General features: G+C 58.9%; 1 protein-coding gene and 1 long non-coding RNA gene across 9 annotated transcripts in view; one reads left to right on the plus strand and one right to left on the minus strand.

Annotated features, from left to right (window-relative positions):
• Positions 1 to 1263: 1263 nt before the first annotated feature.
• On the minus strand, positions 1264 to 16295 carry LOC133238787 (uncharacterized). The gene is made up of 2 exons (XR_009733628.1): positions 11862 to 16295; positions 1264 to 1567 (listed from the first exon to the last, which is right to left on the minus strand). It is a non-coding gene; the product is annotated as an uncharacterized LOC133238787 (long non-coding RNA).
• Positions 16296 to 16713: 418 nt separating this feature from the next.
• TNRC18 (trinucleotide repeat containing 18) overlaps positions 16714 to 27655 on the plus strand; it is an 89982-nt gene continuing 79040 nt past the window's right edge. For 7 of the 8 annotated variants that reach the window (XM_061402260.1, XM_061402265.1, XM_061402262.1 and 4 more), the window contains exon 1: positions 24793 to 25075. In XM_061402260.1, the coding sequence (XP_061258244.1) occupies positions 24889 to 25075 (187 nt within the window). In that variant the 5' untranslated portion in view covers positions 24793 to 24888. Of the gene's footprint in view, positions 16960 to 24792; positions 25076 to 27655 lie in introns of those variants that run through there. The other variant, XM_061402263.1, reaches the window with a different exon arrangement.

The raw sequence follows: 27655 nt of genomic DNA on the forward strand, positions 1-27655 counted from the left end.
GGCAATGGCACCCACTCCAGTACTCTTGCCTGGAAAATCCCATGGACTGAGAAGCCTGGTAGGCTACAGTCCATGGGGTCACAAAGAGTCGGACACGACTGAGCGACTTCACTTTCACTTTGCCCCAAGGTTACAGCAGCTGCTCGGCCCTGGGGTGGAGCCAGGTCCCTGGAAAGGTCCCCTACCTCCGGGGTCTCCTGAGCTAGGTATGGGGGCTGCCCTCCCTGGGTCGCAGACAAAGCAGGCTTTTGTGTGCAGCCTCGCCCTGGCCTGTCTTGTCCGGGGGCCGGGGAGCTGAAGGCGCCTGAGTGTACACAAGTCAGGGACCAGGGTGGCTTGGCGTGGGCCTCATTTGGGGAAAGGTCGGTCAGTCTGGACATTCTAGGTCTCAGGGCTTTAACCAGCCTCTCCCTCTCACGGAGCCAGCTTGCTCCCTTCCTAGGGGCGGCGTGGGGGAGTCAGGCCTCTGCAAACACACCTGCCCCGCGACTGTTCGCGTCCTATGGCTCTTCCCTGCCTATCAAGGCCCCTTGGTCGAGAGCTGTGGGGTCCCGCTCACCGAGTGCACCCCCTCCCCGTGGGGAGCTCCCCGTGGGGAGCTGGAGACACAGTTGCTGCGGGTGACTGACTCGGGAGTTCCTTTACTCCGGGGCGCTCCCACTTTACAGATGGGGATACTGAGGCCCAGAGATGTGGGGCGACTTGCAGGCAAATCAGTGAGCCCAGAGCCGTGCAGCCCTGGCGGCCAGAGCTTTAGGCCCTGGGGTGGAGCCAAGATGGAATTTCAGGCAGGAGGAGGCAGCTGGAAGGCATTTGTAGAGGTGGGAGGGGGAGTGGGGAGGGGAGGAGTGGCAGGGTGGGGGAGGAGGGGGAAGGGGGGAGGAGGGGGAGGGGGAGGAGTGAAGAGGAGGAGGGAAGAGGAGGGAGGGGAGGGGGAGTGGAGGGAGGGGAGGCAGAGGAGTGCTTCTGGGGCTTTTCTCTAGTTGAGGTGAGCTGTGGCTTCCCTTCATGCAGAACGTGGGCTCTAGAGCACTGCCTTAATAGCTGTGCCGGCTTAGTTGCTCCTCGGCATGTGGGATCTTCCTGGACCAGGGGTTGAACCCATGTCTCCTGCGTTGGTAGGCGGGGTCTTTCCCACCGAGCCCCCAGGGAAGCCCTCGCCGCCCTCTTAGGTCCTCATTGGTCCCCTCGCCCCACTGTCCCCAGTAAACTCTCAGGCAGGAGGTTGGGCAGGTGGGAGGGAAGAAAGACAGAACCCGCAAAGTTGTTGAACTCATGCATTTCATTCATTCGTTCACATTGCTACAGCCTCAGCTGACACCAGGGGCCTGTGAAGGAAGGGAGGGTCCACGTGCCCCGCTCTCCGGAAGCCCTGCGTCTCGGCAACCTTTCCTGCAAGCCGGTTCCTGGACATCACCTTCAAGAGGTGGAACCTTCAGTCCCATTTTACAGATGAGGAAACCAGGTCCCAGGGGAGCAGAGGCCCACTTCCTCCACAGCCTGGCTGGCCTTCGCAGGGACAGCTTGCAGACTGTGGCCGAGGATTTGCAGGAAAGTGAGGGAACCCCTGTGGGGAAGTGGGAAGTGACATAGGAATGGGAAAGAGTGTAAGTGACCATGGTCAACCAGCATTCAAGCCCCCTGGGAGATAGCAAAGGTCACATACCTCCGAGCTCTGCCACCTAAGGGCTAGGGAGCAAAACACTGATCTGATCCACTAACTCCCATCTGTCAGGGTGTTAATCCTCTCCCACAGTCAAGCTGTGGGTGCTGAGAATTCCCTCAGATGTACTGATGCTGGAAGTTTAAAGTTCAACTGGAGTGATGTACACCAAAAATGATCAAGATAAGAGGATGTGGGATAGAATGTCTGGAACTTCAGCAACCATATTGTGATTGTGAGGCAGTGGCGAAGAGAATAGCATTAAAGTCTGAGGTGAATATGCTACTGAGCTAACCTGCCTCCCCACCCCCGCTCCCCGCCAGGAGCACTTCTGGGTACCATGTAGCACCTGGGGGCAGAGAGGAACACGGCCATTCCTGCCCTAAGACTCCTACAATTGGGCAGGGGACACCTGAGTCCAGGCTGGGATTGGGCATCAAGGGGCCTTAGGAGTCACAAAGAGGCACCCGCCGAGGAGGGGGAGCCTGGACTCAGAACCATCTGAGGAATGTTTCTTGTTTTATTATTATTATTATTTTTACAAATTTTTTGATGTGGACAGTTTTTAAAGTCTTTTTTGAATTTGTTATAATATTGCTTCTGTTTTATGTTTTGTTTTTTTGGCCGAGAGGCTTGTGAAATCTTAGCACCCCGACCAGGGTTTGAACCCTCATCCCCTTCATTGGAAGGCAAAGTCGTAACCACTGGACCACCAGGGGAGTCCCTGGAGAATGCTTTTGTGAGTTGAACTGTGTCCCCCACAGAAAAGATCTAGTGAAGTCCTAACCCCCACCTGCTGCCCATTACCGGTGAGCATGACCTTACTGGGGAGTCAGGTCTTCAAAGAGACCATCCAGTTAAGATGAGGGCGTTAGGGTGGGCCCTAATTCAGTGTGACTGGTGTCCTTAAACGAAGAGGAGGAAGCAGAAACATGGGAAGACCGTGTGATGGCCGGGGTCGAGATTGGAGTGACTCCTCACCATGGAAGGGGCACCGGGCACCCCCAGGAGCCGGGGGAGAGGCCGGGAAGGACCCCTGCAGGTTTCAGAGGGAGCAGGCCCTGCTGGCACCTTGATCGCAGACTCCTGGCCACCAGACTGGGAGTGAGCTCGTGTCTGTCCTTCGAAGCTGCCCAGTGTGGGGCTGAGTTACGACGGCCCCCGCACACTGGCCCAGATGTGCAGGGGGGGCTGCTCTGGAGTGACCCCTACCGGCTTCTTGGAGGAGCAGGTGTGTGGGGGGGGTGTGCACACACGTGTGTGCACGCGGGTGTCAGCCATGCTCTGGGAAGGCTCAGGTTCTCCGCGTGATGTTTAAATACCAACATCAAAGCAGCCTGAGAGGAGCCGGGTGGGCAGAGCCGCGCTGCAGACACAATAAAGGCTGGTGACGGCTATTTTTAGCCAGGGCCCCTGGCCAGGCTGCCTTGGCCCCACCGCCCTGTGTCTGAGACGCTGTGGGTCGGGCGGGTGTTGGTGTGGCGGCGGTGGGTGTAGACGTGGAGAGAACCCGGGGTTGTCACTTGCCCAACAGGCTGCTTGGCTCCCACGGAGGCCCTGTCTGGGGTGAGGGTGGGGTCGTTCTCCCAGGAGCAGCACCCGCTGAGACCCAAGAGAGGTCCCCCACCCTGCAGGCATCAGCCTTGTGGCCGGCTTTCTCTCCAGGATGCTAGCAAATCAGACTGGTGTGGGTTCACCCAGCCAGGGGTGGCAGAAAGGCACTTGACTTGGCCTGGCCATCTTCGTGCTCAGTTGTGTCCGACTCTTTGTGACCCCATGGACTTAGCCCACCAGGCTCCTCTGTCCAAGGGGTTCTCCAGACAAGAATGCTGGAGTGGGTTGGCATGCCCTCCTCCAGAGGATCTTCCCGACCCAGGGATTGAACTCATGTCTCTTATGTTTCCTGCGTTGGCAGGCGGGTTCTTTACACGAGTGGCCCCTGGGCCATCCTTACCCCGTTTTCTTGGCTGAGTGGTATGTGGGATCTTGGTTCCCCAACTAGGGATCGAACCTGTGCCCCCTGCATTGGAAGTGCAGGGGCTCAACCAGTGGACCACCAGGGAAGCCCTGCCCTGAGCCCATTTTCAGCCTTATCCCACACTGGGCACAGCGGTCTCTCTGGTTGCAATGGCTGTGCCACCAGTCGGTACAAAGCGTAGCACGCAGCCCCAGCTTTACTAGACTCAGGATTTTGTGGGTCAGGAAATCAGGAAGGTGCTGGGCAGTTCCTGGCAGTCATCTGAGAGCTCTGTGGGCTGGACCCAGGAAGGCCAGTGGGGCAGGCAGGTGATGCTGGTGGAGGTGGGGGCCCAGCAGAGGCTCTGGGCTGGTGCCCCGCTTTGTGGCCTCTCCATGTGGCCGGGGCTTCCTTGCAACCAACCTGGTGGCCCCAGGATCCTCAGACCCCTCTCTTGCCTGTCCCCAACGCGTGGACAGCCGCGTGGAAGCATGTGGTCTCTCCCGACCCAGCCTCAGATCCCAGAGGCCATGCTTCCGCCCTGTTCTTTTGGTCAAAGAAGTCTTGGGCCTGCTCTTGTTCAGAGTGGGGATGCACAATCCACCTTTTGGTGGGGGCGTGTTTTAAAGCTGACACTGGCCACAAAGAACCTCCCCAGATGTGGACGGCTGTCCACACTGGCCCCCACTCTGGGGCTGGCTGGGCCCCTGCCTACCTTCCTGGCCACATGCCAGGCTCCTCCAGGTGGATGGCTCGGTGGAGGAGGATCTGGATGAAGACCTGGGTCAGGAAGATCCCCTGGAGGAGGAAATGGCAACCAGCTCCAGTATTCTTTTCTGGAGAATCCCATGGACAGAGGAGCCTGGCGGGCTACAGCCCATGGGGCCGCAAAGAGTCGGACACGCCTGAGTGACCAAGCCTACACACGAGGTGCAAGGGGGTCCTTAGGGTGGACCCGAATCCAGCGTGAGTGGTATCCTTTAAGAAGAGATCAGGGGGACTTCTCTGGCAATCCTGTGGTTAAGAATCCACCTCACAATGCAGGGGACGAAGGTTCGATCCCTGGTCAGGGAACTAGGGTCCCTCATGGCCCGTACACCCCCCAGAAAGTTAGAAGATAGAAACTTTCAGTTAAGCAAACTACATGGAAAACAAAGATGGTGAGGACTCAGACCTCATTGCTTTCTAATTCTTTCCCCACAGTTTACTTTTTTTTTTTTTTACTTTGGCCACAGAATTAGACATGACGAACTTCCCTGACAAGGATCAAACCTGTGCCCCCTGCAGTAGAAAGGCAGAGTCTTAACCAGTGGACTGCCAGGGAAGTCTAGGACAATTTACTCTTTTTTTTTTTTTGTATAATTTTATTTATTTAGTTTTTTTTTGGGCAGGCTGGGTCTTCGTTGCTGTGTGCGGGCTTTCTCTAGCTGCGGTACTCCGGCTTCTCATTGCAGTGGCTTCTTGTTGCCGAGCACGGGCGCTAAGCACACAGGCCTCCCTTGCTGCCAGCTCCGGAGCACAGGCTCAGTAGCTATGGTGCACAGGCTTAGTTGCAAGTGGATCTTCCTGGCTCAGGGATTGAACCCGTGTCTCCTGCCTTGGCAGGCCACCAGGAAAATCCCCACCATTTCCTTTTGTTATGCTTTTGAGGCTCTTCCCATTTACCGTGTCTGTAAATACACCCCATAAAGGTAGGTCACTGCCCATCTTTGTCCCAGTCCGAATTCAGTGGCAGCTCGGGAGTATTTAAGGCGCAGGGATCAGCAGATGCTCTGAACCAGTGCAACCTGTGCTGAATGTTCACCAGCCCTTAGCACCCACTGCCGTGGTGCCCACGGGACGAGTCTGGGAGGTGGGTGGCCTGGGGTGCAGGCCTCCGGTGGGGGGTTTATGAAGCATATCCTCAGAAGCCCTTTTCAGCTGACCCCCACATTTTAGTTATCTGTGGCCGCGCAAGAAGCCATCCCAATGCTGCTGCTGCTGCTAAGTCGCTTCAGTCGTGTCCCAATGCTGGTGGCAGGCACTTATCTCGCTTGTGAATCTGTAGTTTGGGCAGCTCTCGATGGGGTCAGCTCAGCCCTGCCCCATGTGGGGTCTGCTGGGACATGTCCAGGGGCTGGGCACCCACCTCCAAGGTGACTCCTGGGGATGAAGGCTGGCAACCAGAGAAGCCTGGCGTGCTCAGCCTTTGGGCTCCCAAGAGTCGAACATGACTTAGCGACTGAACAGCAAATTGGCTCCCCACCCGCTTCCTCGAAGCCGGGCCGCCAGGGTGCCAGGCTCAGTCGGCAGTGCGTGGCCATGTGGGTGGCTCCCGGTGTGAAACACTCCCATCAGTGTCCACTTGACGGATGAGAAGACTGAGGCTGACCAGGCGCACAGAGGAGAAATGGACGGAGGTGGGGCTTGTTCCTCCATCTCCCTCCTTTGCACCCATCCACAGCCCCGTGCCTGTTGACTTAGGCCCCTGCTGCCTCCAGCCAGACTGGGCTTCCAGAACATTCTGAGCCTCTGTTGCTTGATGCTTGGGGGACAGCTCCGACTGATGGTGAATTGAGCTGACACCGTAATTTGTACCTTGAGTATGAAGATGTGGTTGTCACCGGAATAGACCCGAAACCCACCATGAATAATTCCTGTGTTCTCAGCAGAACACCAATAAAAGGAGCCTTTGAATAAATAACACTCAGCCCACCCAGGCGTGAAGGGGAAGAGAGATGCCTGGGATCCTTGGAGCTTGGCTCCCGTGGATGAGGTGGTAGGGTCCTGCTCCCCGGGGACAAACCGCGGCTCGTGGGCAGGCGGTCAGCAGGGCCATGGTGGGCAGGCCAGGGGCAGTGTTGCCTGTCCTGGCCCAGGACAGCCAGTTGCCTGGGACAGGAGGCCTTGCCCGACTCTCTCCCTTCCCCCAGGCCCTGATGGGACCCTTTTGGCCTAAGCAGAGGCTGATCTTCCAGCCTGGAATGCCTGTCTCTGCTTTTTCTGCCTAGTAAACTTCTCTTCATCCTTGAAAACCTGCCAGAATGACGTCATCCCCCTCATTCATCGAGTGGACATTTCACTGCGGTCTACTGGGCTGGGCATGGGGCGAGAGTAATAATAAAGCATGGGGCCTCCGGGATGGGCTATGGCATGCATGTCTGCGTGTATCATTTTTACGTATTTTCTTTATTCGCCTGAGCCAAGTCTGCCACAGCCTGTGGGGTCTCCAGTGCGGCAAGTTAACTTTTAGTTGTGGCGCGTGGGATCTACTTCCCTGACCAGGGATCGAACCCACTGAAGCATCAGGGAAGTCCCTGGGCTGCATTATGGACTGAATGTCTGTGGGCACCCCCCCCCCCCGCCCCGCCGCCAAATTCATGTTGCACTCCTAACTCCCAAAGGTGATGAGGAGGTGGGGTCTTAGGGAGTTGAAGTTATGATGGTAGAGCCCAAACGAATGGGGTTAGTGGTCTTGTAAGAAAGACCCTAGAGAGTCCCCAGTCCCTTTCCCTGTGTGCAGATACAGCAAAGAGCAGCCGTCTGTGAGCCAGGATGCAGGCGCTACCCAGACTCCAAATCTGCCGATGCCTCCATCTTGGACTTTTAGGCTCTAGAACTGCTTCTAGGGAGAAATAAATTTCTACTGTTTAAGTCACCCAATCTATGGTATTTTTGTTACAGCAGCCCAAATGAACTAAGACAGGCTGAATTCCCCCCCACTCCACCACATAATCCATAAGTTGAAATTCTAGCCCCAGTGCCTTGAAGTGTGTGTGTGTGTGTGTGTGTGTGTGTGTGTGTTAGTCACTCAGTCGTGTCCTACTCTTTGGGACCCCATGGACTGTAGCCCACCAGGCTCCTGTGTCCTTGGGATTTCTCAGGCAAGAATACGGCAGTGGGTTGCCATTCCCTTCTCCAGGGGATCTTCCAGACCCAGAGATTGAACCCAGATCTCCTGCATTACAGGCAGATTCTTTACTGTCTGAGCCACCAGGGCAGCCCTGTGTTTGGAGGCGGACCTTTATTCATTTATTATCTTGGCTGCACCACACGGCATGCAGGATCTCAGTTCCCCAACCAGGGATTCAACCTGTGCCCCCTGCCCCCACAGTGGAAGGGCAGAGTCTTAACCACTGCACCCCCAGGGAAGTCGCAAGAGAAGGGAACTTTAAAGAGGCAATTAAATTAAAATGAGGTCATTGGGGTGAGTCCTAATCCAACAGGATGGGTGTCTTTATGAGAAGAATCAGGACACAAACATGCGCAGGGGAACAACCGTGTGAAGACGCAGGGAGAGGACGGCCGCCTGCAAACCAAGGAGAGAGGCCTCAGAGGAAACCAACCCTGCTGACACCTCGGACGTCGGGCCCTCAGAAGTGTGAGAAATATGCTTCTGTGGTTTAAGTTGCCCTGTTTTTGTTGTGGGGCTTTCCAGGTGGTAACGAACCTGCCTGCCAATGTAGGAGACAAAAGAGACTTGGGTTTGATCCCTGGGTCAAGAAGATCCCCTGGAGGAGGGTATGGCAACCCCCTCCAGTATTCTTGCCTGGAGAATCCCATGGACAGAGGAGCCTGGCGGGCTCCGTAGGTGCACAGGGTCGCAAAGAGTAGGACGCAGCTGATTTAGCACGAATGTCTTTGTTGTGGTGGCCCAGGTGGACTGAAGCAGTCTCTTAGGCTTGTAGACAACTGCAGGAGGGATGATGGGGACCATCGGGAGGGAAAAGATGGTCAGAGACCTGTTTTTCAGCTCCCTCTCAGGGGCGCGGGTTGCATCCTGCTTCCTCTTTATCCCCGCCCTGCCTTTTGTCCTACCTGGTTATGTAGAGATTTTCCTTGTCCTTTAGGTGTTTGAGGTCGTCTTCGCGTGTTCAGAATGTGTTCTGTGAGAACTGTTTCATTCATAAATGTATTCTTGATGAATTTGTGGGAGAAGGTGAGTCCATGTGGAACTCACTTCCTCCTACTCCACCATCTTTTTTTTAAGATTATTTTTTTTATGTGGACCATTTTAAAAGTCTTGATATTGTTTCTGTTTTATGTTTTGGTTTTTTCGATCACAAGGCATGTGGGGTCTTCGTTCCTGGACCGGGGATCAAACCCACACCCTCTGTGTTGGCAGGTGAAGTCTTAACCACTGGGCCATGAGGGAAGGCCCTACTCTCTCATCTTGACTGGAGCTCCCGAGAGATCCGAGTTCAAGTCCCTCCCCATCGTCTATCACCATTCCGCCCTGGGACCCTGGATGTGTCCCTTCCCCAACCTGGACCTCCGTCTCCACGTCGTAACAAGATTCCAAGGCATAGCAGTGCGGTCGCCCACACCACACCCGGGCAGACCAGCAAAGGCCGTGCAGGAGGACCTCTGCTTGCCAGCTGCAGCCTCAGTGATCCAGGCAGAGGTGGCCCTTTCTGAGCCCCTGTTGGCCCCTCGGAGGTGGAGACGATGTGACTGAAGCAGGGTCAGCGGCAGGTGGCCATAGGAAGGGACCCCAGAGGCGGATCCCTGCATTCAGGATGTGGGCGCCGGCAGTTTATTCGGGGGGCTGCCCAAGAAAGATAGGGGAGTGACACAGGCAAGGAAACAGCCAGAACAAGGTGTGCAATTGGGTTTTGATCATTAAAAATCGCTTTGATCATTAAATATTCGTTGATATTTTTAGTTTTTTGGTTGCCTGGGTCTTTGCTGCTGCATGCAGTCTTGAGTTGCGACTCGCGGGCTTCTCACTGCAGTGGCGCTTCTGGCTGCGGAGCACGGGCTCTAGGGTGCGCGGCATCAACAGTTTCGGAACGTGGGCTCAGTACTTGTGGCACATGGGCTTAGTTGCTCCGAGGCTCGTGGACTCTTCCCAGACCAGGGATCGAACCCGTGTCCTCCGCTTTGGCAGGTGGATTCTTAACCACTGTACCACCAGGAAATCCTTTATCATTTTTTAAAAAATTGGAGTGTAGTTGATTTACAATGCTGTGCCAATCTCTGCTGTACAGCCAAGTGACTCAGTTACACACATACATGCATTCTTTTTTCAAGGAGGGTAATTTATTTCTTTAATATTTATTTTTACTTATTTGGCGGTGCCAGATCTTAGTTGCAGCATGTGGGATTCTAATTGCCTGATCAGGGATCGATCGAACCTGGGCCCCCTGCATTGGCAGCGTCTTAGCCAGGGTCATCTGTGGCTGTGTAAGAGGCAAGACCACCAGGGACGTCCTCATTCTTTTTTCTAATAGTCTCTTCCATTATGGTTTCTCTCTGGAGATCAGATATAGTTCCCCGTGCTGTCCAGGAGGAACTTGTTTATCCATTCTAAATGAGACTGTTTGCACCCGCTAACCAGCCCCAAACTCCTAGTCCATCTCTCCCTGCCCCCACCAGGGCTTAGCGTGCCGGGGACCCTGGAGACCATGTAGAACCTGGCAGGGGGCGTGGATGCCCTCACTCTAGTCAAGGGCTGCTGGGTGGGCCACGACTTCCTGCCCCTCCCGCCTGCCCTGACCAAGGGAAGCCCTCCAAGTCATGGCAGCTTCTGATTGCAGACCCCCCCATTAGGAGGGGAGTGTGTGTGCGGCCCCTACACTAAGAGACCTCAGCCTCCTCTCCCGCCTCGCAGCTGGGCTTCTGTGGGAGGGGCTTCCGGTTGTGTCCTGGCTCTGGGATAAGGCGTAGGTCAAGGTCAGCGTTGCGGGTGGGATTCTGTGTCCCACAAAGATGTGTTCAAGTCCTGTGCTCTGGAACCTCGGTATGTGGCCTTATTGAGATAGAGCGTCATTGCTGATGTCATCAGTTAAGGGGGGTCACACTGGAGTAGGGTGGGCCTTTAATCCAGTACAACTGGTGGCCTTGTGAAGAGAGGAGATGAGGACTTCCCTGGTGGCCCAGTGATTAAGAAGCCACCTGCCAGTGCAGGGGACACGGCTTCGACCCCTGCTCTGGGAAGATCCCACGTGCCAGAGAGCGACTAAGCCCGTGCTCCACAGCTACCGCACCAGTGAGCTTAGACGAGAGAAGCCAGCTCCGTCATGAGAAGCCTGCGGACATGGCAGCAAAGAGCGGCCCCCACTCACCACAACTGGAGAAAGCCTGTACACGGCAGGGAAGACCCAGCCAAAATAAATAAATAAATAAATACAGAGGAGGCAAGGATTCCCTGGCAGTTCAGTGGTTAAGAATGCGTCTGTCAATGCCAGGGACATGGGTTTGATCACTGGTTCAGGGAGATGCCACATGCCTTGGGGCAACGACGGCCGTGTGCCACGGCTCCTGGGCCTGTGCCCTAGAGCCCCATGAGCTGGCGTGCCCCTAGAGCCTGTGGTCGGGAATAAGAGAAGCCACCTCCACGAGAAGTCCGAGCAGCAACCAGAGAGGAGCCCCCACTCGCTGCAACTAGAGAAAGCCGGTGCACAGCCAGGAAGACCTGGTGCGGCCAAAATAAACAAACAAATAGAAGAAACCCAGAGACAGAACCGCTCAGAGAGGGTCGCCAGGTGAGGGCACGCAGACAGAGGGTGGGCAGCCTTGTGACGAGGTGGGCAGAGGTCAGAGTAAAGCGGCTTTCTAAGCCAAGAAATGCCAAGAACGTTGGCCGCCGCCATAAGCTGGAAGAGAGGCCCAGAGCAGATTCTCCATCACGGTTCCGGAGACGGAACCAGCTGTGCTGACACCTTGACTTTGAACTTCTGGCCTGAACCGTGACAGAGTAAATTTCTGCTGTCTGGGTGACAGAGGGTGACGACTGGACAGCGTCATTGACTCAAGGGACATGAGTTTGCGCACGCTCTGGGAGATGGTGTAGGACAGGGAAGCCTGGCGTGCTGCAGTCCATGGGGTCACAGAGTCGTACATGACATAGTGACTGAACGACAACAGCCACCTAGTTTGTGGCCGCTGGCATGGCGGCCCCAGGCCAGCAACAGAGCTGACTTCAGTTGTGCCCTGGTCAAAAATTGCTGGGGCAGTGACCTGGGGACAGGGCTGACCACAGTCCACGCATTGCCAGCTGGGAACCCATCCTCTCCTGAGCACCTGCTCAGTACCCAGCTGCTGGTAGAGGGAGTGAGGCGGTGGTCACCTGGAGCACGGGGCTTCTGTGCCCCCGGCTACCTGAGTGCCTATGAGCGTTCAGAACCGTGTGTGTTTCAGGCCCAGCTGCAAGCTCATTGTAAGCACAGCCCTCCTGCTTGATCTCAGGAAAGGAGCTCCACTTTACAGCCAGGTAAACTGAGGCTCGGAGAGGGGAAACGGCTTATAAATGTCACATACCAAGTGAATGGCAGAATCGGGCTTGAACCCAGGTCGGCTGGCTCCTCAGATCCCTCCTGCTTCCTTCCAGGGTCATTCCATCAGCAGCCCCCAGCACAGACAGCCTGGCTAGGGACAGACAGCGTTGAGTTTGAACCCCACCACGGAAGGGGTGACACCGTGTCTTCTTTTTCTGACCTTGCTCTGGAAGTCACGGTATCACTTCACGTGTCTGGTTGGAGACGCAAGATTCCACCTCCACTGGGAGAAATGTCAAGGTCACAGCGTGGAAAGGGGACGCGTCCTTGGAGGATGCAATGTGTCAGGACAGCCACCCGAGGAGCCTGGCCCCAGGGCCCTGCAGCCGTGGCGTTTTATCATCTGGAGCTGGAACTGTGACCTGGTGATCCGGTGTGGGCGGGGTGTGGTGAGGGGCTGGCAGAGAGAGAACCAGAGAGGAGGAGGAGAAGGGGAGAAGGGGGAGGCTGAGGCAGGGGAGGGACTGGGGAAAGCCTCCAGGTTTGCAGCTGGTACAAGCCCCACCCCCGGTGAAGCTCTGCCTCTGGGGCAAGGCTTTGTGGAAAAATCTCATCCATCAGTCATTCCTCAGGTCTGATTAGATCTTGCCCTTAGAGAAGAGCGTGATGGGAAGACAGCTTATTGGCAGTCTGTTTTCTGTCCAGCGTTTCCATCTTTCTGGATAAGCTGCTGGGGAATTGCCTCTTGCTCGCTGCATGTGGCCATCGCCTACCACACAGAGAAAATGGAGGTTCGCCGGAGAGGATGGGGCCAATGGGAAGATAATTAAAAATTGAGAGGGAGGGAGGGGGTCCTTGATCCACCTAGGACATTCAGGCTTCAGTAGTCAAGGCACGCGAACTGGGTGGTTGCGGCTTCCAGGCTGCTAGAGCACAAGCTGGGCTCTGGAGCACAGGCTCAATAGTTGGGGTGCACAGGCTTCGCTGCTCCGTGGCATGTGGGATCTTCCCGGATCAGGGATGGAACCTGTGTCTCCTGCATTGGCAGGTGGATTCTTTACCACTGAGCCACCAGGGAAGCCCCCTTTTTACTAAAAAAAATATCAATTTATTTATTTTTGGCCTCGTCAGTTCTTAGTTGATAGCAGGAGGGACCTTCGCTGTCGTGTGTGGGCTCAGTGGTTAAGGCGTGTGGCCTCAGTTGCCTCGAAGCATGTGGGATCTTAGTTCTCTGACCAGGGATTGAACCTACATCCCGGGCATTGGAAGGTGGATTCTTCATCTCTGGGTCACCAGGGAAGTCCCTGTGCTTCGTCGCTCAGTTGCTTGCAACCCCATGGACGGTAGTCTGCCAGGCTCCTCTGTCTGTGGGGATTTTCCAGGCAAGAATACTAGAGTGGGTTTCCATTCCCTCCTCCAGGGGATCTTCCCAACCCAGGGGTCGAACCCAGGTCTTCCGCATTGCAGGCAGATTCTTTAACACCAGAGCCACCAGGGAAGTCCCTGGGGCCCACTTAAAACCTCTCTTTCTTGTTTTAGGTGGAGGCCCCATGTGATGTGGCTCCTCCTGCTGCTCCTGGACTTTCTCCTTGGCAGCGCTCACCAGGCTCAGGGCTCTCTGTTAACCAGCTGTCCCCTTCTCTGGACTGGAAGCCCCACAGGGAGGGGAATTCTGGTTCATCGTGTTCACTTTATCATCAGGCCCTAGCACAGATCCTGATGTGTACGTATTTGTTAAACAAACACAAGGGAATAAATACAGGGAATGATAAATGCTCTGGCAGTGAGAGTCCTCTATGATGATCCTCTCTTCCCCGGGATGACCTTACATGGAGGTGGACAACTCAGGAAATCTAAGTGGCCTGGGATGCTGAGTCACCACATGGAGTTCAGCTGCCCTGGAGGGTTGCCCAGGCTCAGAGCAGACCACGTGCTGGGGAGAACACATTCGTAGGAGCTGTGTTGAACTACCGAGATATTGGGGATTTTTGTCACTGCCGCATAACCTAGCCCATTCTGACGATGCACCATGAACAACAGGAGATCTGACCCCCTGGGGACTACTGGCTGCAACCCGTTCCCCCCTCTAGATGCCGGGCCACTTCTGCTCATTCGTTTCAGGCCTGACTCTTGGGATGGTATGGGAATTCCCTGGCAGTCCAGTGGTTAGGACTCTGTGCTGCTTCTGCCAAGGTTGTGTGTTCAATCCCTGGTTGGGGAACCAAGATCCTTCAAAAAAAGAAAAAGAAAGACTGGGCTGGTATATTGGTTTGCTAAGGCTGGTATAACAAAAGGCCATTGACTGAAGCCACAGAAATGGATTCTCTCAGTTCTGAAGGCGGGAAGCCCAAGGTCAAGGTGCGGGCGGCGTCAGTTCCTTCTGGACTAAGGGGCAGGATGTCTTCCTGGCCTCTGCCTCTGTCTGTGTCCCGTTCTATGAGGACACCAGTCCTCCTCCAGCATGATCTCATCGTCACTAGGTACAATGACCCTATTTCCAAGTAATGTTACACTTGGAGGTACTGGGGGTCAGGATTTGAACACATGAATTTTGGTGGGGAGGTATTCAACGCACGGCAGAGGGGCTCCACGAGGAAGGTCCAGGGGAGCTGGGCTAGGTGAGCTGGGCTGGACAGAGGAGGGTGGGGGAGAAGCCACATATTTCCAGCAGGAGAAACCTCATAAGCAGGCCTTTCTGGCAGGGTGGCTCTAGAAGGTTCTTAAGAGACTCCCTGCGGCTGCAGAAAGTATGTGAGTGCGTGCGTGCATGTGTGTGGGGGTGGGGCAGACCAAGACAGGCAGGGAAAGTGGAGGGACACGGGAAGGGGGGGGACCTGTCAGGCTTGATCTTTGTGGGTTTGTTTTTGACTTTCTGCTGAGTCTGGAAATGGACTGACAGGGGTAGGGGTGAGAAAGAGGCAGGAAGGCGAGGGAAGCTTTCAAAGCTGTAGCCATGGGAAATGTTTTTATTTTCTGCTTGAAAGAAAAATGCCAAAGAAGGATTAAAAAAAAAAGGAGGGAGGGGGTGAAGAGAGTGAGAGAGGCTCGTGTGTGACTGACACACACACACACACACACACACACGCATGCACATCCTGGAAGCCTGTCGGGGTGGGAGGCTCCTGGGAGGCCTGGGAAGCAGGGTTTGGTCCTGCCGTGCCCTCCCTAGAGATAGGCCACCACTGGCCTCGGAGGACCGGTGAGGAGCACGAAGACGCAGAGCTGGGTTGAAACCTGTCTGGCTTGCTGGTTGTCACCCAGACTGGGTGGTCTTAGGAAGGCATCTCGCCTCTGTGGCTCCCAGGGACCCTTTGGGTGAGTGTGTCTCTAACAGGGGGACAGACGTGTGCAACAGAAGGTATATGTAAGTAGCAGAACGAATATCTGGAGGAATGCCCAGACTGGGGTGGTGTGTCAGACCAGGAGACCCCTAGGGAGACGGGAGGTGGGAATCTCCAAGGACGTGCTGAGTCCGAGCTCCTCTAGGTAAAGGGAGCCCCAGGGCCCCTGAACTCCTAACCAAAGAGCCCTCCCAGCCGGGAATGGGGACCAGGCTCCTTCAGTCAGCCTGACCTTACCCTGCCCCTACCAGGCCCAGGCCAAAGGGGCTCCCATTAACCTCTGACCCCTGTTGCCCCCCCCGTCTCAGGCGAGGGCAGGAGAGGGGCCCCAGGAGAAGGTGGAGAGGGTGGACAAGGTAAGGCAGGAGTGGGGTGGCAGGCTGGGTTAGTGCAGTCGGCTGTGAACCTTTTCTCAGCTAGCTGTGGTCAGGCTTGGGGCTCCCGGGGTGCTGGGACTCCCTGATGGTAACCCCCACTGCCCCGCGCCCGTGTGGGTCCACCGCTGCTTTCTGCACCTCAGGTTTCTGGTCTGTTAAATGCGCCAGACAGCACCCATATCAGAGGGCAGTCCAAGCCTGCACAGAGTAGAGGTTCGCAGCAGAAGGAATTTTCAGACGGGAGAGCAAGCCTGAGCATCCTGCTGTGGATGCAGGTGGGCTGGGCTGGGTGTGCAGGGGCCACGTGGGGCAGGGCGGTGGGCAGGGGCGGAGACGCCTCTGGGGGGCCAGGCTGCCCGCGGAATTTACTCCGGAGCTCTCAGCATGCACAGGCCTGCCGGGTGGGGGTTCAGAGGCCCAAATGGAGCTGCCAGCCGCCAGCAGAAGAGGACCTGGAGGAGACGGGCGGGCAGCCCCTGGGGGGCACTGACTCCCCATCGAGAGGTGCAGCACCGCCCCCCCCCCCAAGCACACAGGCTTCCAAGCCCTCCATTAGTCACCCTGGCCGCTGACATACATAAATCCCATTAGTCATAGGCACACACACAGGCTTGTGGAACACACCCAGGCACACCCAGACAAAGAAGGCCCCCACAGAGGCCTTGCCTGTGCCCGGTGTCCCTTCCCTGGGTGCCTAGAACAGTGTGGGGACCCTAGGCGCTCAATGGACACGTGGTCAGCCTTACCCTCCAAATACTGCCAGCCCCCCACCCCCCCTGCAAATAACCACAGCTGTCCCATCCCCTGGGCACACTAGTCCCCAATAAGTGCCCCTGAATGCTCTTGGCCAGTCCTTCTTCTGCTCCTCTGCGGAGTGGGAGGGGGCTCGGCTGGTAAGCGGGGCCCCTCCCCGTGCCTGTCCCCCAACGGGTCTAGCAGAAGATCCAGTCCCCAAGGTCAGCAGAGCTCCTTAGCAGGCGGCCCCCAGGCTGATTTATTGGCGGTTTATTTGGAGAAACACTATCGCTCTTGGATTCTGGGGGGAAACACACACACACACACACATACACGACGAACACACACACACACACACGACGAACACACACACACACACGACGAACACACACACACACACACACACACACACACACACACACACACACACACACACACACACACGACGCTCGCGGTGGACTTTAACCTTGGGCTGAAACCGCAGCCCTTTGTTTTCCGAGGCGCTTCCTGAGGCGCCGCGGGGCTGGGGCCGGGGGAGGCGCGGCCGGAATGCGGCTCAGCCTCTCCACTCCCAGGCTGCGTTCCCACCGCCAAGGGGAGCGCTCAAATTCTTCTGGGCTCGGCCCGGAGGCCTCGTTCCCTTCACTTGTGCTTTTAGAAATTCTAGGAAGGAGCCGAAGCTCCCTGGGTGAGTATTTCGCAGCGAGGTTTCCAAACCCTCCGCCTCCGGCATCTTCCACGTGCCAGTTTGCTGTCGTGTCACTGGCACAGGGAGGATCCCAGGAGGCACGGTGAGTGTGTAAGTGGTGTGTGTGTGTGTGTGAACGCCTCCCCCTTCGGCGGCTGTCCCCACCAAAGTCCAGGAGGCTGTCCAGAGGCGGCTGTCCTGATGAATAGAGTGCTCTGCCTGCTGGTCGGCTGCAGAGCACTGTGCGAAGGCCTGTTCCCCGCCCCTCTGGCAAAGAGACAGACAAAGCTGGTGACATTAAGCGTTATTATTGCAAATCCACCCCATCTGGATCGGGCCCCCTCTACCCGCCCTGCTCCTGCCTGGGGTGGAAAGACTGCCGCCCCTGCCGGCTGCCTCCAGCGCGGACCCATTCCTGCTTTCCCGCTGGTTCGCCTGTTTTCGACAAAGAGGGTGGCTGACGAGGGGGCCGAACTGGGTCCAGACAGGGAATAGCAAAGAGGAGATGGGGCTGGCACTGGCTGGGGAACCAGATGAGCCCTTTGCCTACAGGCGAGGCGCCTGCAGACCCCTTTTGGTCCTCGATGCACACAAAAAGTCCCCCTCCCCACATGGTGCACCCAGAGAGCGCTCCAAGGGCAGAAGGGTGGCCCAGAATGGCCGCAGAGTCCGCGCTGGGAGGCTGAGTTCTGAGAAGCCACTGTGACCCAGTCGTCGCCCCAGGATGGCACGCACAGAGCCCGAACTGGGCTCAGGCAGGCGCGCCGGCGGGTGATGGTGCGCGCCCACCGCAGCCTCACCTCGCCTTCCAAGTAGTAAGCGCGTCGCTGGGCGCCCCTACCCCAGGGAGCGGTCAGGGGACGCCCAGGCCCCCTCAGAGTCCCGCGGCCGCAGGGATGGAAGCTGGTGGTGCCCAGTGGACAAGGCTGTTCGTTCCCTCTCTGGCCAACAGGGAAATTTCTGACTTGACTCCCTGCTTAATCTCAGGGCCCCCAGGCCCTGACCTGGAGGACAGGGTGTCCGGTGCGGTCCAGACGCCGGCCTCACCGGGAATACCGGCCCAGGCAGTGGGAAGGAGGCCCCCCTCCCCCCCGCGCCCAGATTTATGGCCCCAGCCGGCCCCCCGCGCCGGAGACTGTCTCCGTCCCCTTAAAGCCAAGCAGTCGAGTGGAAGACCCGACCCGGCCTGGGGAAGAGGCCAGGGCTGGAGGCGGAGCCGAGCGCCGCAGGGATCCGCGGGACCCGGTCGGCCGGCCGGACGCTCTGGGGTCCCGGCTCTGTGTGCAGTTCGTCCCGGCCCCTGCGGCTTTCCGGGCTCTGGCGAGGCATCCTTAGGTTTCCGGCGGGTCGGGACTGATTTCGGCGGGACTGGTCGAAGCTCGGCTCGGCGCCGAGTCGTGACTGGGCCAGTCCCGGCAAGGGGATGGTGAGCCTGGCTTTCCCGGGCGGGGCCTCTCCGGGTTTTAGCAGTACCCGGGCCAGGAGCTCCCTGGTCGTCGGATCTGGAACCTGGAAACAGGCGCTTAAAAGACTGCGACACGGCTTCCCAAGCGGGCAGCGGAAGCCGGCGAATTCCCGGGGCTGCCTTCATGGAGAGGCTGGTGGAGCGCGGGGAGTTCGGTCCCACTGCCCAAAGCGGCTTGGGGCAAGTGGTGGAGGTGGCTCGGGTGTCCTCGCCTAGGAAACGATGGTTCCTTTTCGTGGGGGGTGGGGTGGGGAAAGAGGTCGGGGGAGAATGCCGTCCCTGCGGCCAGCCACACCAGCATTCCGGGGAGCGCAGGGTTTGACCCTGAATTGGGCAGGATTGCCCCAAAGCGCGGAACGCTCAGCCCGAGCCGCGACAAAGGAGCGGCCAGGGAGCGCTGAGTCCAAGGTTGGCCTGTCCTTTGGTTTTAAAACAAAGCGAAAGAATATTGTCAGTCGGGCTGCGTCCACCGAACTGGAGACCCGGGAACGTACAAAAGGCCTCGGCCCTGGCGGTCCCGGGGATAACCGCGGACAACAGCGCGGGCCTGGGCGGGTCCTCCGGGGGACTGAGGTTTGGGGTTGCGAGGAGGTTCCCCGCTTCAGCCGATTTTCCGCCCAGCCAGTACAAAACACACGCGCGCACACACACTGCGTCAACACACTCTTTTTTGGCCACGGATCCTGCCAAGTAAACACAAGTATGCGGGGGGGAGGGGTGGAAGATGGCGGCTGGACCCGGGAGGACTGCGGAGCCCGCGCGCTCTGACCCGCTCCACGCGGGGCGTCCAGGCCCGGGTTTATGTTGAGTGTGGCCACCAGAGCGGGAAGCGTGTTACCCCAGACCGCGAGCGCCGGCCGGGGGTGCCCCCGAGGCCCCCTACGAATGGCGGGGGGTCTTGAAAGCAGTTTGGACTGCGCCCACCTCTCTATCTGGGATCCGTCCGCCGCCCTTAAGATGGCTCCCAGCCGCCTGTTTACCCGGCGAGTGCGGGCGGCGGGGCGCCGGCGGAGAGGGGCAAAGATCCGGGCGCACGCAGGTCGGCCCGGCCGGCCCGCACCCCGACCCGCGCTGTAGCTCGGAGACCCGGCACTGCCCCGCACGATCTGTCCGGCGAGCCAGAAGCCGCCGCTGCCACCTCTGGGTTCCCAGGCCCTACACCCGGGCAGCTCTGGCTAGGGGCTCTGCGGGCCGCGGGTATGCGCGGGGAGGGCGGCACAAGGGGGCTGCAGCCCACAGCGGTCTGGGGTATGGGGAGGGGAGGGGACTTACGCTTGCCCCCCGAACCTCGGCCCTAATGAAATGCAGGCTTGGTTCGCCACGCCGACCAGGCGCACACTTGGAAAATGCAGACGCCATTGGCAAATCCAGGGCAAACAGGCACAATTTTTATTAGCAACTAAATGATTTATGGCACACATACCGCGCCGGCACAATTACGGCGTCTTGGAGCATCCAGGGGTGAAAACATTAAACATTTATAAAAATAGGCTTTTGTTTTTTTCCACCCCCGCAAGCCCTTTGTAATCCCTACCCCAACTCTCTCGACATTTTTTTTTTCTTGAGCTATATTAAAACAAAGAAAAACATTCCAGATCCCGGGTGGGGGTATTGGGATGGAGGATAAGTGTTTGGGGTCTGAACACTGAGCGATGGGGGCTCGGGAGTGGGAGGGTTTACTAGGAACCCACAAAGGCCTCTGGATAAGACTGGAGACACTCGGCGCCCACCCGGGCTGCGCCCCCACGCAGGGCCCCTTCCCCGGCTTTGGCTTCCAGCAGCCTCGCGCAGCTCAGCTGCATTTACTTTACTTCTGCAGTCACCCCCCTCCCCCAAGGCACACAACACAATACCTCCTTTCTCTAACCCCCCTCTTCTCTCGGTCTGTGCTCCCGGCCGTCCCGGGGCTGCAGTGGGAGCCTCCGGCCGCCCCGGCCGCCACTGAGACCTGCTTGCCCTGCTCCGCCACTCCTTCCCCTCGGCTCCCGCTATTTTTGAGGCTTTCTTTCCTTCTCTCCCCTCCTCCCCGGTCCCCCTCCCCCCAGCACGCAGAGCTCCAGCTTCCAAAAGAGGGCAGCCTAGAAACCAGCGCAGGAGGCTCCAGGAAGGGCAACTTGAAACTGCCCTCAAGAGGCTGAACTTTTTTTTTCCCCCAAAATTTATACTGGAATTAAATTAAGACACCCCCAGTTCCCTCTCCAAGCCTACCCCCTTCTTTTTCTAAAAGTGGAGTAAAGAAAATAGAACGAATGGGCGCGAACTAGCTCATTATCCCCCTCCTCCAGAAAAGTTGCCTTAAAAATGGATTGGGGGGAAAAAAAAAAACGAACGAACGATGCAAAAACGCTGAGTCCGCAGCGAGGGGCGAAAGAGCGGGCTTCTCTTGTTTTAATTAAAATCTAATCACCACGGTCGGTCTCTGAGGCAGGATCGGAAAGGATTTCTGCCCCTCCAAGCTTCCTTTCGAGGGTACGTAATGCCTAGCTGGGCACGGGTTCCTGCGGAGCTGCGGAGGGTGCGGGCGCCCAGGACGGCCCCTACGACCGCGTCCGCACTCCTCGCGCCCGCAGCCAAGTAGGTTGCCGCGGGCAGCTCCCGGCTACTCAACCCAGAAAGGATTTTGCTGAAAGCGCAAAATAAAAGTACAAAGTCTGGGGGATTGGGGCTCCCCTCCCCCTCCGGCCGCTGCGGCCAGCCAAGCACTTTTTGGGCTTGGCTGCTGCTTCCTCTGAGCTCAACAGATTTTTTTTTTTTTTTCCCGGTCTCGCCCTCCCTGGAGGGGGCGCGGCGGATGGAAGGCGAGAGAGGCCCCCAGCCAAGAGGTTTTTAATATTACACTTTAATAGGTTTCAGAAGGCCCCGTGGAGAAATGCTAATAGGCTGAAATGTCAGAATCGAGAGGGAGTCAGTTCGCGCTCAGCCGATCTAATCCTTTTTTCTGCTCTGATTTTTTTTTTTTTGGTCGGGGGGAGAGAGAAAGGGAGGAGAGCGCCCACGCAAAGAGAGCCTTTGGGGAGGGGCGCGAGGCAAAGCGCCGCAATCCCGGCCGGGGCGAGCGGGGGGCGCGCCCTGGCCCGCGTTTCTATAGGAACCCCCTTTTAGAAGATTAGAAACTCACCCGCTGCCCGCCGCCGCGGCCTCTCCAAAATATTAATCAGTAACCATCTGACACCGCGTTTCAGGGAGGAACCCGCAGACCAGGGCTAGGAAAACGGCCTTCTCGCCAGCCCATCCCACCCAACCGCGCTGTTCGGGGAGAGGGAATGAATCGCTGCTTTGTTTTAAAGCGAGGTGGGGGGAGGAGGGAAAAAGCCGCCCTTGTCCGTTTTGGCGTCTTCCACCGCGCGTTCTAGAAGGCGCGCCTCGGGGGAGGTGGGGAGCCGGGGGGCCCCGGGCGCGGGGCGCAGCCCGCCGGGCCCCCGGCCCTTGCCGGCTCGCTCGGCTTGTCACCTCCTCCCGCGAGCAGGAAGCTGACAGGCGGCCCATTAAACCGCGCCTTGCAAAGCCCAGGATTGCGGCGACAACCATCTTCCTCTATTCTGATCACTCAGCCCAGACGCTGGGGGAGGGGGGAGGAAAAGGGAGGAGGAGGAAAGGGGGGGTCCGAGCTGGTGGAGGGGGAGGGCTGCCTAGAAACGGCCCGGAAAAATTCTCACCACCAGTTTTGATCATTCAGCCCCGCTGAGGGGAGCCTGGAAACTGCTGGAGCCCCTTGGTCCGTAATTGGTTTTATAGGAATGGCCGAGGGCCAGGGTGTTTACATGCGCGTGATGGGCGGCGCGCGCGGCCAATGGATGGCGGCCGGGGGCCGGCCTGCGGGGAGGCGGGCACCCGGGAACAATGCGTGTTTCTTTGCCGGAGAGTGTTCCCCTCCCCCAGTCACCCCCCCCCCCCCCGCTGGTTTTTTTTTTTTTTTAGATCCAGCGAGAGGAACTTGAAAGGGGGGTTGTGTAATGTACCTTTTCCAATCCCGGGCTGTATATGGAGATTTGGGATTCTTTAAACCGGCGCTACCTGGATTTTATTAAAAAGCGGGGAGCTCGGCGGGAGGAAAGCTGGCTTTTCCGGGGGCTGCGGGAGCCCGGCCGCGGGAGGGCGGAGGAGTTGGCGCGCCGAGCGCTCGGCCCGGGGAGCGGTTTTCTACCAAAAAAAGGAAAGGCGGGCAAAAAGTGTGAGGCGGCTGCGGGTGGCGAAGGGGAGCTGCGGCCGCAGGATGGCGGGCAGCACGGGCGCCTAGCCGCGCCGGGAGCCGGGGCCGCCACCGGAGTCACCGTCGCCGGAGCCCGGATCTGGAAGCCCCGCCGCGCCAGGTACGCCGCCGGGCCGTCCGCCTGCCCCCTGGCCGGGCACGATGGTCTCCAAACTTCTCCAGATGGCCCCCACCCCACCTCTCCCTCGGGGTGCGCCGGGGATTCCCGCAGCTCTCCAGCTCTGGAGAACAGAATCGGGGGGAACCAGGGCCGGCATGGTGGGGCGCCCTGGGAGGGGTGGGGGCGAGTCCCTGAACCCTGGGCACCCGCCTGAGCCCCCAGCCTTGCTCTAGCCCGCCCAGCCCGGCCGAGGGGCGTCGGTTCTCTTCTCGGTTCCCGGCAGGCGGCGGGGGAGCCAGGGACGCCTAGACGTTTTCGATTATAGGCTGTTTTTAATTAAAAGCCGGAATTCAGCCATTTTAACTGCATTTAAGAGGGGGAGAAAAGTAGGGAGAACGCAGCAGAGCCCGCAGATGGCCGAACGAGCTTCTCTACCAGAGCAAGGGTGTTGCGGGGGGCTTCACCCCGACTTCCCCAAAGTGGGGCGCTGGGGTATGCCCCGAAGCGCTGGCTTTTAAACGAAAGCTACACAAAGAACATTTTTAAAAAATCACGGAAAGCTCATCGCCTCCTTAAGACATGTATCTTCGGATGTGGCGATCTTAGATTTTTTCCAAAGTAAACGCGGATCTGGTAACCAGAACCTGATGGGAGGCAGCGAGGGAGGGAGCGGGTGTTTGTAACCAAGACCGGGTTAAAATAAGCACCCTTAGCAAACTTGGGGAGGGAGTCTGGAGGACCCCTGGGTGGGGGTGGGGGTTGTGGCTGAGAGGGTCTGCAGGTCCGGGGCCTGGGAGGCAGCCGGTCGCGGGGCGCAGGGCGGTTAGCCGTGAGCCCGGTGGCTTTGGCGAGATCGGCGGCTCTAGGAGCGTCCCGGCCTCTTGGAATCAGGAATCCGAGCTGCCGCGGGCAGACGGAGGGCGAGGGCAGGGTTGGCTCCCAGACCCCCCTCCCGCCCCCACGGGAATCGGCAAATCTTTTAAACAAACAGCTTTAAACTGGAACTACGCGGGGATTTGCCCAACGCTGGGGGAGGCGCCCCTCGGTCGGCCGGCGCCGCCAAGGTTTTCTTTGTAGGTTATTTTTGGGGTCGGGGGCAAGCTAGGGTAGGAGCGAGACCCCTGAGTGCCTCCCTTCCTCTCTGACGCCCCCCAAATCTCCCGCGCTAGGCCACGTCCTCGGGCCGCAAGATTCCCAGGCCAGGGCGTTGGAAAATGAAACCAAAGCTTGTTTTGAAGGATTCTTTCCAGTCCTCAGGCGAGAATGCCACGTCTCGGGTCCTCGGACTTAGACTGTACGACTCATAGTGGCCCGAGGCGGGTGGCGAGAGGGGGCGATGAATCTCTTTAAAAATGAGAAACCCACTTAGTACTCTCTGTCGTGAAAAAAACTAATCCCGCGGCTCGGGGCGAGCTTAGGGAAGCCAAACTCAGAAAAGGAAGACAAGGGCCCCCAAAGGTTAAATATTAAACTTTTCGGATCAGATAGTGACATGGTGTTTAGGGAGAGATTTCGCACCGCTCACGGGAAGGTTTCACGATTTGAAACCCTGGAGCATGTGACGCCCAGGAATCCAACACACTTCGGAGGTTTGTATTGAGGCGCTCCGGGCGCGGCCGAGGGGCCTTCCTCAGTTTCGGGAGCACCCGTGAGCAGCCGAAGCAGAGTCCGGGCTGGCCACTTTTTGAGCCGGGTGCGCAGGAGCCTGAAGCCGCCGAAGGGAGGAGCATGGAATTGAACTTTTTATGGAAAAGGGGTTCCTCCTGGTTTGATTTCTGGCCTCTTCGGCAGCCCCCGGTCCCGAACGGCAAGACGACTTTCTGAACTTTGTTTCTCTTTTCCCCCCTCCTTTTCTTTTCTCCTCCCTTCTGCTTCTAACGCGGCCCGTCTCCTCTCCCCGCCAAGACGCCTTGTGCGCCGCCTCGCGCCGCTCCGCCTGGCCGCCCGGAGGGGCCCCACCGCCGGCCGGCCGTGCGCCTCGGGCCGCGGGCCCGCAGCCGAGCGCAAGCCCCGCTGGCCGCCGCCGCCGCCATGCACGCCGCGGAGCCCCCGCCGCCAGAGGACTCTGGGACTACGCCGACGCCGAACTTTTAGGTCCCACTGAACGAGGCCCGCGGGCCGGGTGGGGGGCTGGCCGCGGCACTCCCGCGGAGGATGGATGGCCGAGACTTCGGGCCCCCGCGGTCCGTGCACGGCCCCCCGCCGCCGCTGCTGTCCGGCCTGGCCATGGACAGCCACCGCGTGGGCGCGGCCACGGCCGGACGCCTGCCCGCTTCAGGCTTGCCCGGCCCGCTGCCGCCCGGAAAGTACATGGCCGGCCTCAACCTGCACCCGCACCCGGGTAAGTGCCCTGCGCAGTGCCCGCCCCCTCTTGTCCCCTCGGGATCCTGCGGGGGAGGCCGGCCCGGGGGAAACTACCAGGTCTGTTCCCCCATCCCCGAGTTCGCACTGGGGATTCGGCCCCTCCTTCTCCCCCGACCGGTATACTGGGTGCCCGCGAGGTACGGTCAGGCCCAGGGGGTCTCTCCGCCGGGGGCAGAGGCCAGTCTGGAAGCCCTGACGGACATGGGCGCTCCACTCTGTAGCCTTCCCCGGCGCGTCCGGCTCTCCCGAGGCGCTCCAGTCGGCAGAAATGGGAGCCACCAGGGGCGATTCCAAACCCGGGGCTCCTGCAGTTGGAGCCTGGGCTGGAGTTTTCAAAATCTGGGCGAGAAAAGAACAAACCCCGCTCCACACCCTTTGGAGACGTCTGCACCAGAGCTGCAATGCTTTTCTTGGCAAATGTCCTTTCAGGCGCCGGGCGTCCGGAGTCGGTCTTTAGCTTCTAGTCTCGTGTGGGGTCTCCAGCTAGTCCCGGCGCCTGGTGTGTGTGTGGGGGTGGGTGGTGGGCAAGAGAACAGAGACCCCCAACACTGGGAACTCGGCCTTCAGCGGGCGGCCGGCTGCCCTTGAGAAGACCCCACGTCCCCGGGGAACCGTGGCAGGACCCGTAGCCCGGGAGGAAGGCAGCACCACGGCTCTGGAGACCCCTTATTCTCCGGCAGCAAAGCCGGCGGGCCCCGCCGCAGGGATGCAGACACTGGGCGGCCGCCATCCCGAAGCTTGGGGACGGAAGCGGCGCGGGAGCCGATCGGCCGGGCACGATCCGCGGCGGGAACACCCTGAATCTGACATGGAAGCGCGGGCGGAGAAAGCTCGCTGGATCCTGCCGTTTCCCCAGCGGAGCTGCCCAGGCTCGGTGGGGACCGCGCGGGAGAGGGGGAAGCCTGCCTGGGCCGCTGCGGTCTGGCGGGGGCACTCCCTGACACCGGGACCCCAGACCTGCCTTTAGCTGCTGCGGGAAACCCAGCCCCTGCTCTCCGGCTGCCTCCAGCCTCTGTGCCTGGCGTCCGACCTTCGGCTTTTAAATAAAAAAAAAAGAACAACCCACCTCTCCCACCACCAAGTGTAGTCTAGGACTCTTGTGAGTTCTCCGGGACCCCCTGACGCTCCCTTGGCCTTGGGGTCTTGGAAGGAACACCTCCGGCTGCAGCCGCCGCCGTGGCCTTGCCCCACCGACCCTGCCCGCTTCGCTGCGCTCGCTTTTTTTTTTTTTTGCCTCTTTCTTTGATTTTTCTCTTGAAACTTTTCAGGAACCTGAGTTCCAGGGCTCGGCGGGACAAAGGGCCTTTGTGAGGCACCGGGCGGGGGAGGGGCGCGCGCGCAAAGATCCCTGTCTGCGGGGGGCGTGTGTGTGTTGGGGGGGGGGGCAAGGAAACGGGTCGTGGCCTTGGGGCGCGCGTGTCCCCCAAGAGCTGCCACAATGAGGGCCAGGGTTTTCTCCCAAGTGCTGCACTGCGGACCAGGGACGGGTGCCGGAGACCCTAGCCAGAGGAAGGACCGGGGCTATCCTTTTCACGCGCCCCCAGAAGCCGCGGTCATTTTTGTGTGTGCGCTCCGGGAGTCTCTTGGCCCAGCTCGGGGAGGTGGCAGGGTGCTGCAATCAGACCTCGGGGTCTTTCGGACGGGCGGGGCCTTCCCTCGCTTTCCAAGAGGCTTGGGAAAGGGCGCCGCAAGCCTCTGGTCTCCTGTCTGGGCCTGGCCCGGCAGCCGCCAAGTCTTCTAACCAGAAGCCGGGGGAAAACAGCCGCTGCTCCAGGGGGCCCCTGCGTGCGCACACCAGGCCGGCGCGCTGAGCCCAGCAGCAGCCAGACCCGTTGGGTGCCCATTAGGTAGACGGGGAGACTGAGGCACGGGGCGAAGAGGCTTGGTGAAGGGGCAGGCAGGACGGGGAAGTCCAGCGGGAGGTGGCTGCAGAGGCCTGTGCCGGCGCCTTGTAAGTTAGGAGCGGCCTGAGTTCTGCGTGCTCGGCGGCTGAGGTCATGGAGGAAACAGAGCCGGGCTCGGGAAGCGCTACCCCGGCAGGGCGCGGAGGCCGCCGCTCAGGCCGGTGCAGCCGCGGAGGGAAGGCTGGCTGGCACTGGCTCTCGCTCCCTGCACCTTCTCAGTACGGTGGCCGTACTGAGACCTAGGGACCCCAGAAACCTAGGGACCCCAGGCCAACGCCCAGAGCGAGCCCAGGGCTAATCCCATTAGCCAGGCGGTGGGGAGCGGCTCCCCATTCACTGTTTGGGGTGGGGCTGGATTACAAATTCCTTCACCAGAACGTCCCGCCCTTCTTGCGGGGTGCAGGTGCTAAATTTTCTCTTTCAACGGGCGCATCACCTTCTTGGCTGTCAGCTCTCTAAGTCTCGCCAGTGTTATCTGCCTCATCTTTATTTGTTTATTTTTGTACTGGGAAGCCTGGAGAGGCTCAGCTATTTGCCCGGGGTCACACAGCCAGAGAGGCCCAATTACCTCTGGACTCCAGTGTGGGCGGGAACTCCGGGTAGATCCAGCTTTCCAAGGCAAGAGGGAGCTGGCCCAGTGGGGAGAGCTCAGA

Source organism: Bos javanicus, chromosome 25, assembly GCF_032452875.1.
Source record: "Bos javanicus breed banteng chromosome 25, ARS-OSU_banteng_1.0, whole genome shotgun sequence".
Taxonomy (NCBI): domain Eukaryota; kingdom Metazoa; phylum Chordata; class Mammalia; order Artiodactyla; family Bovidae; genus Bos; species Bos javanicus.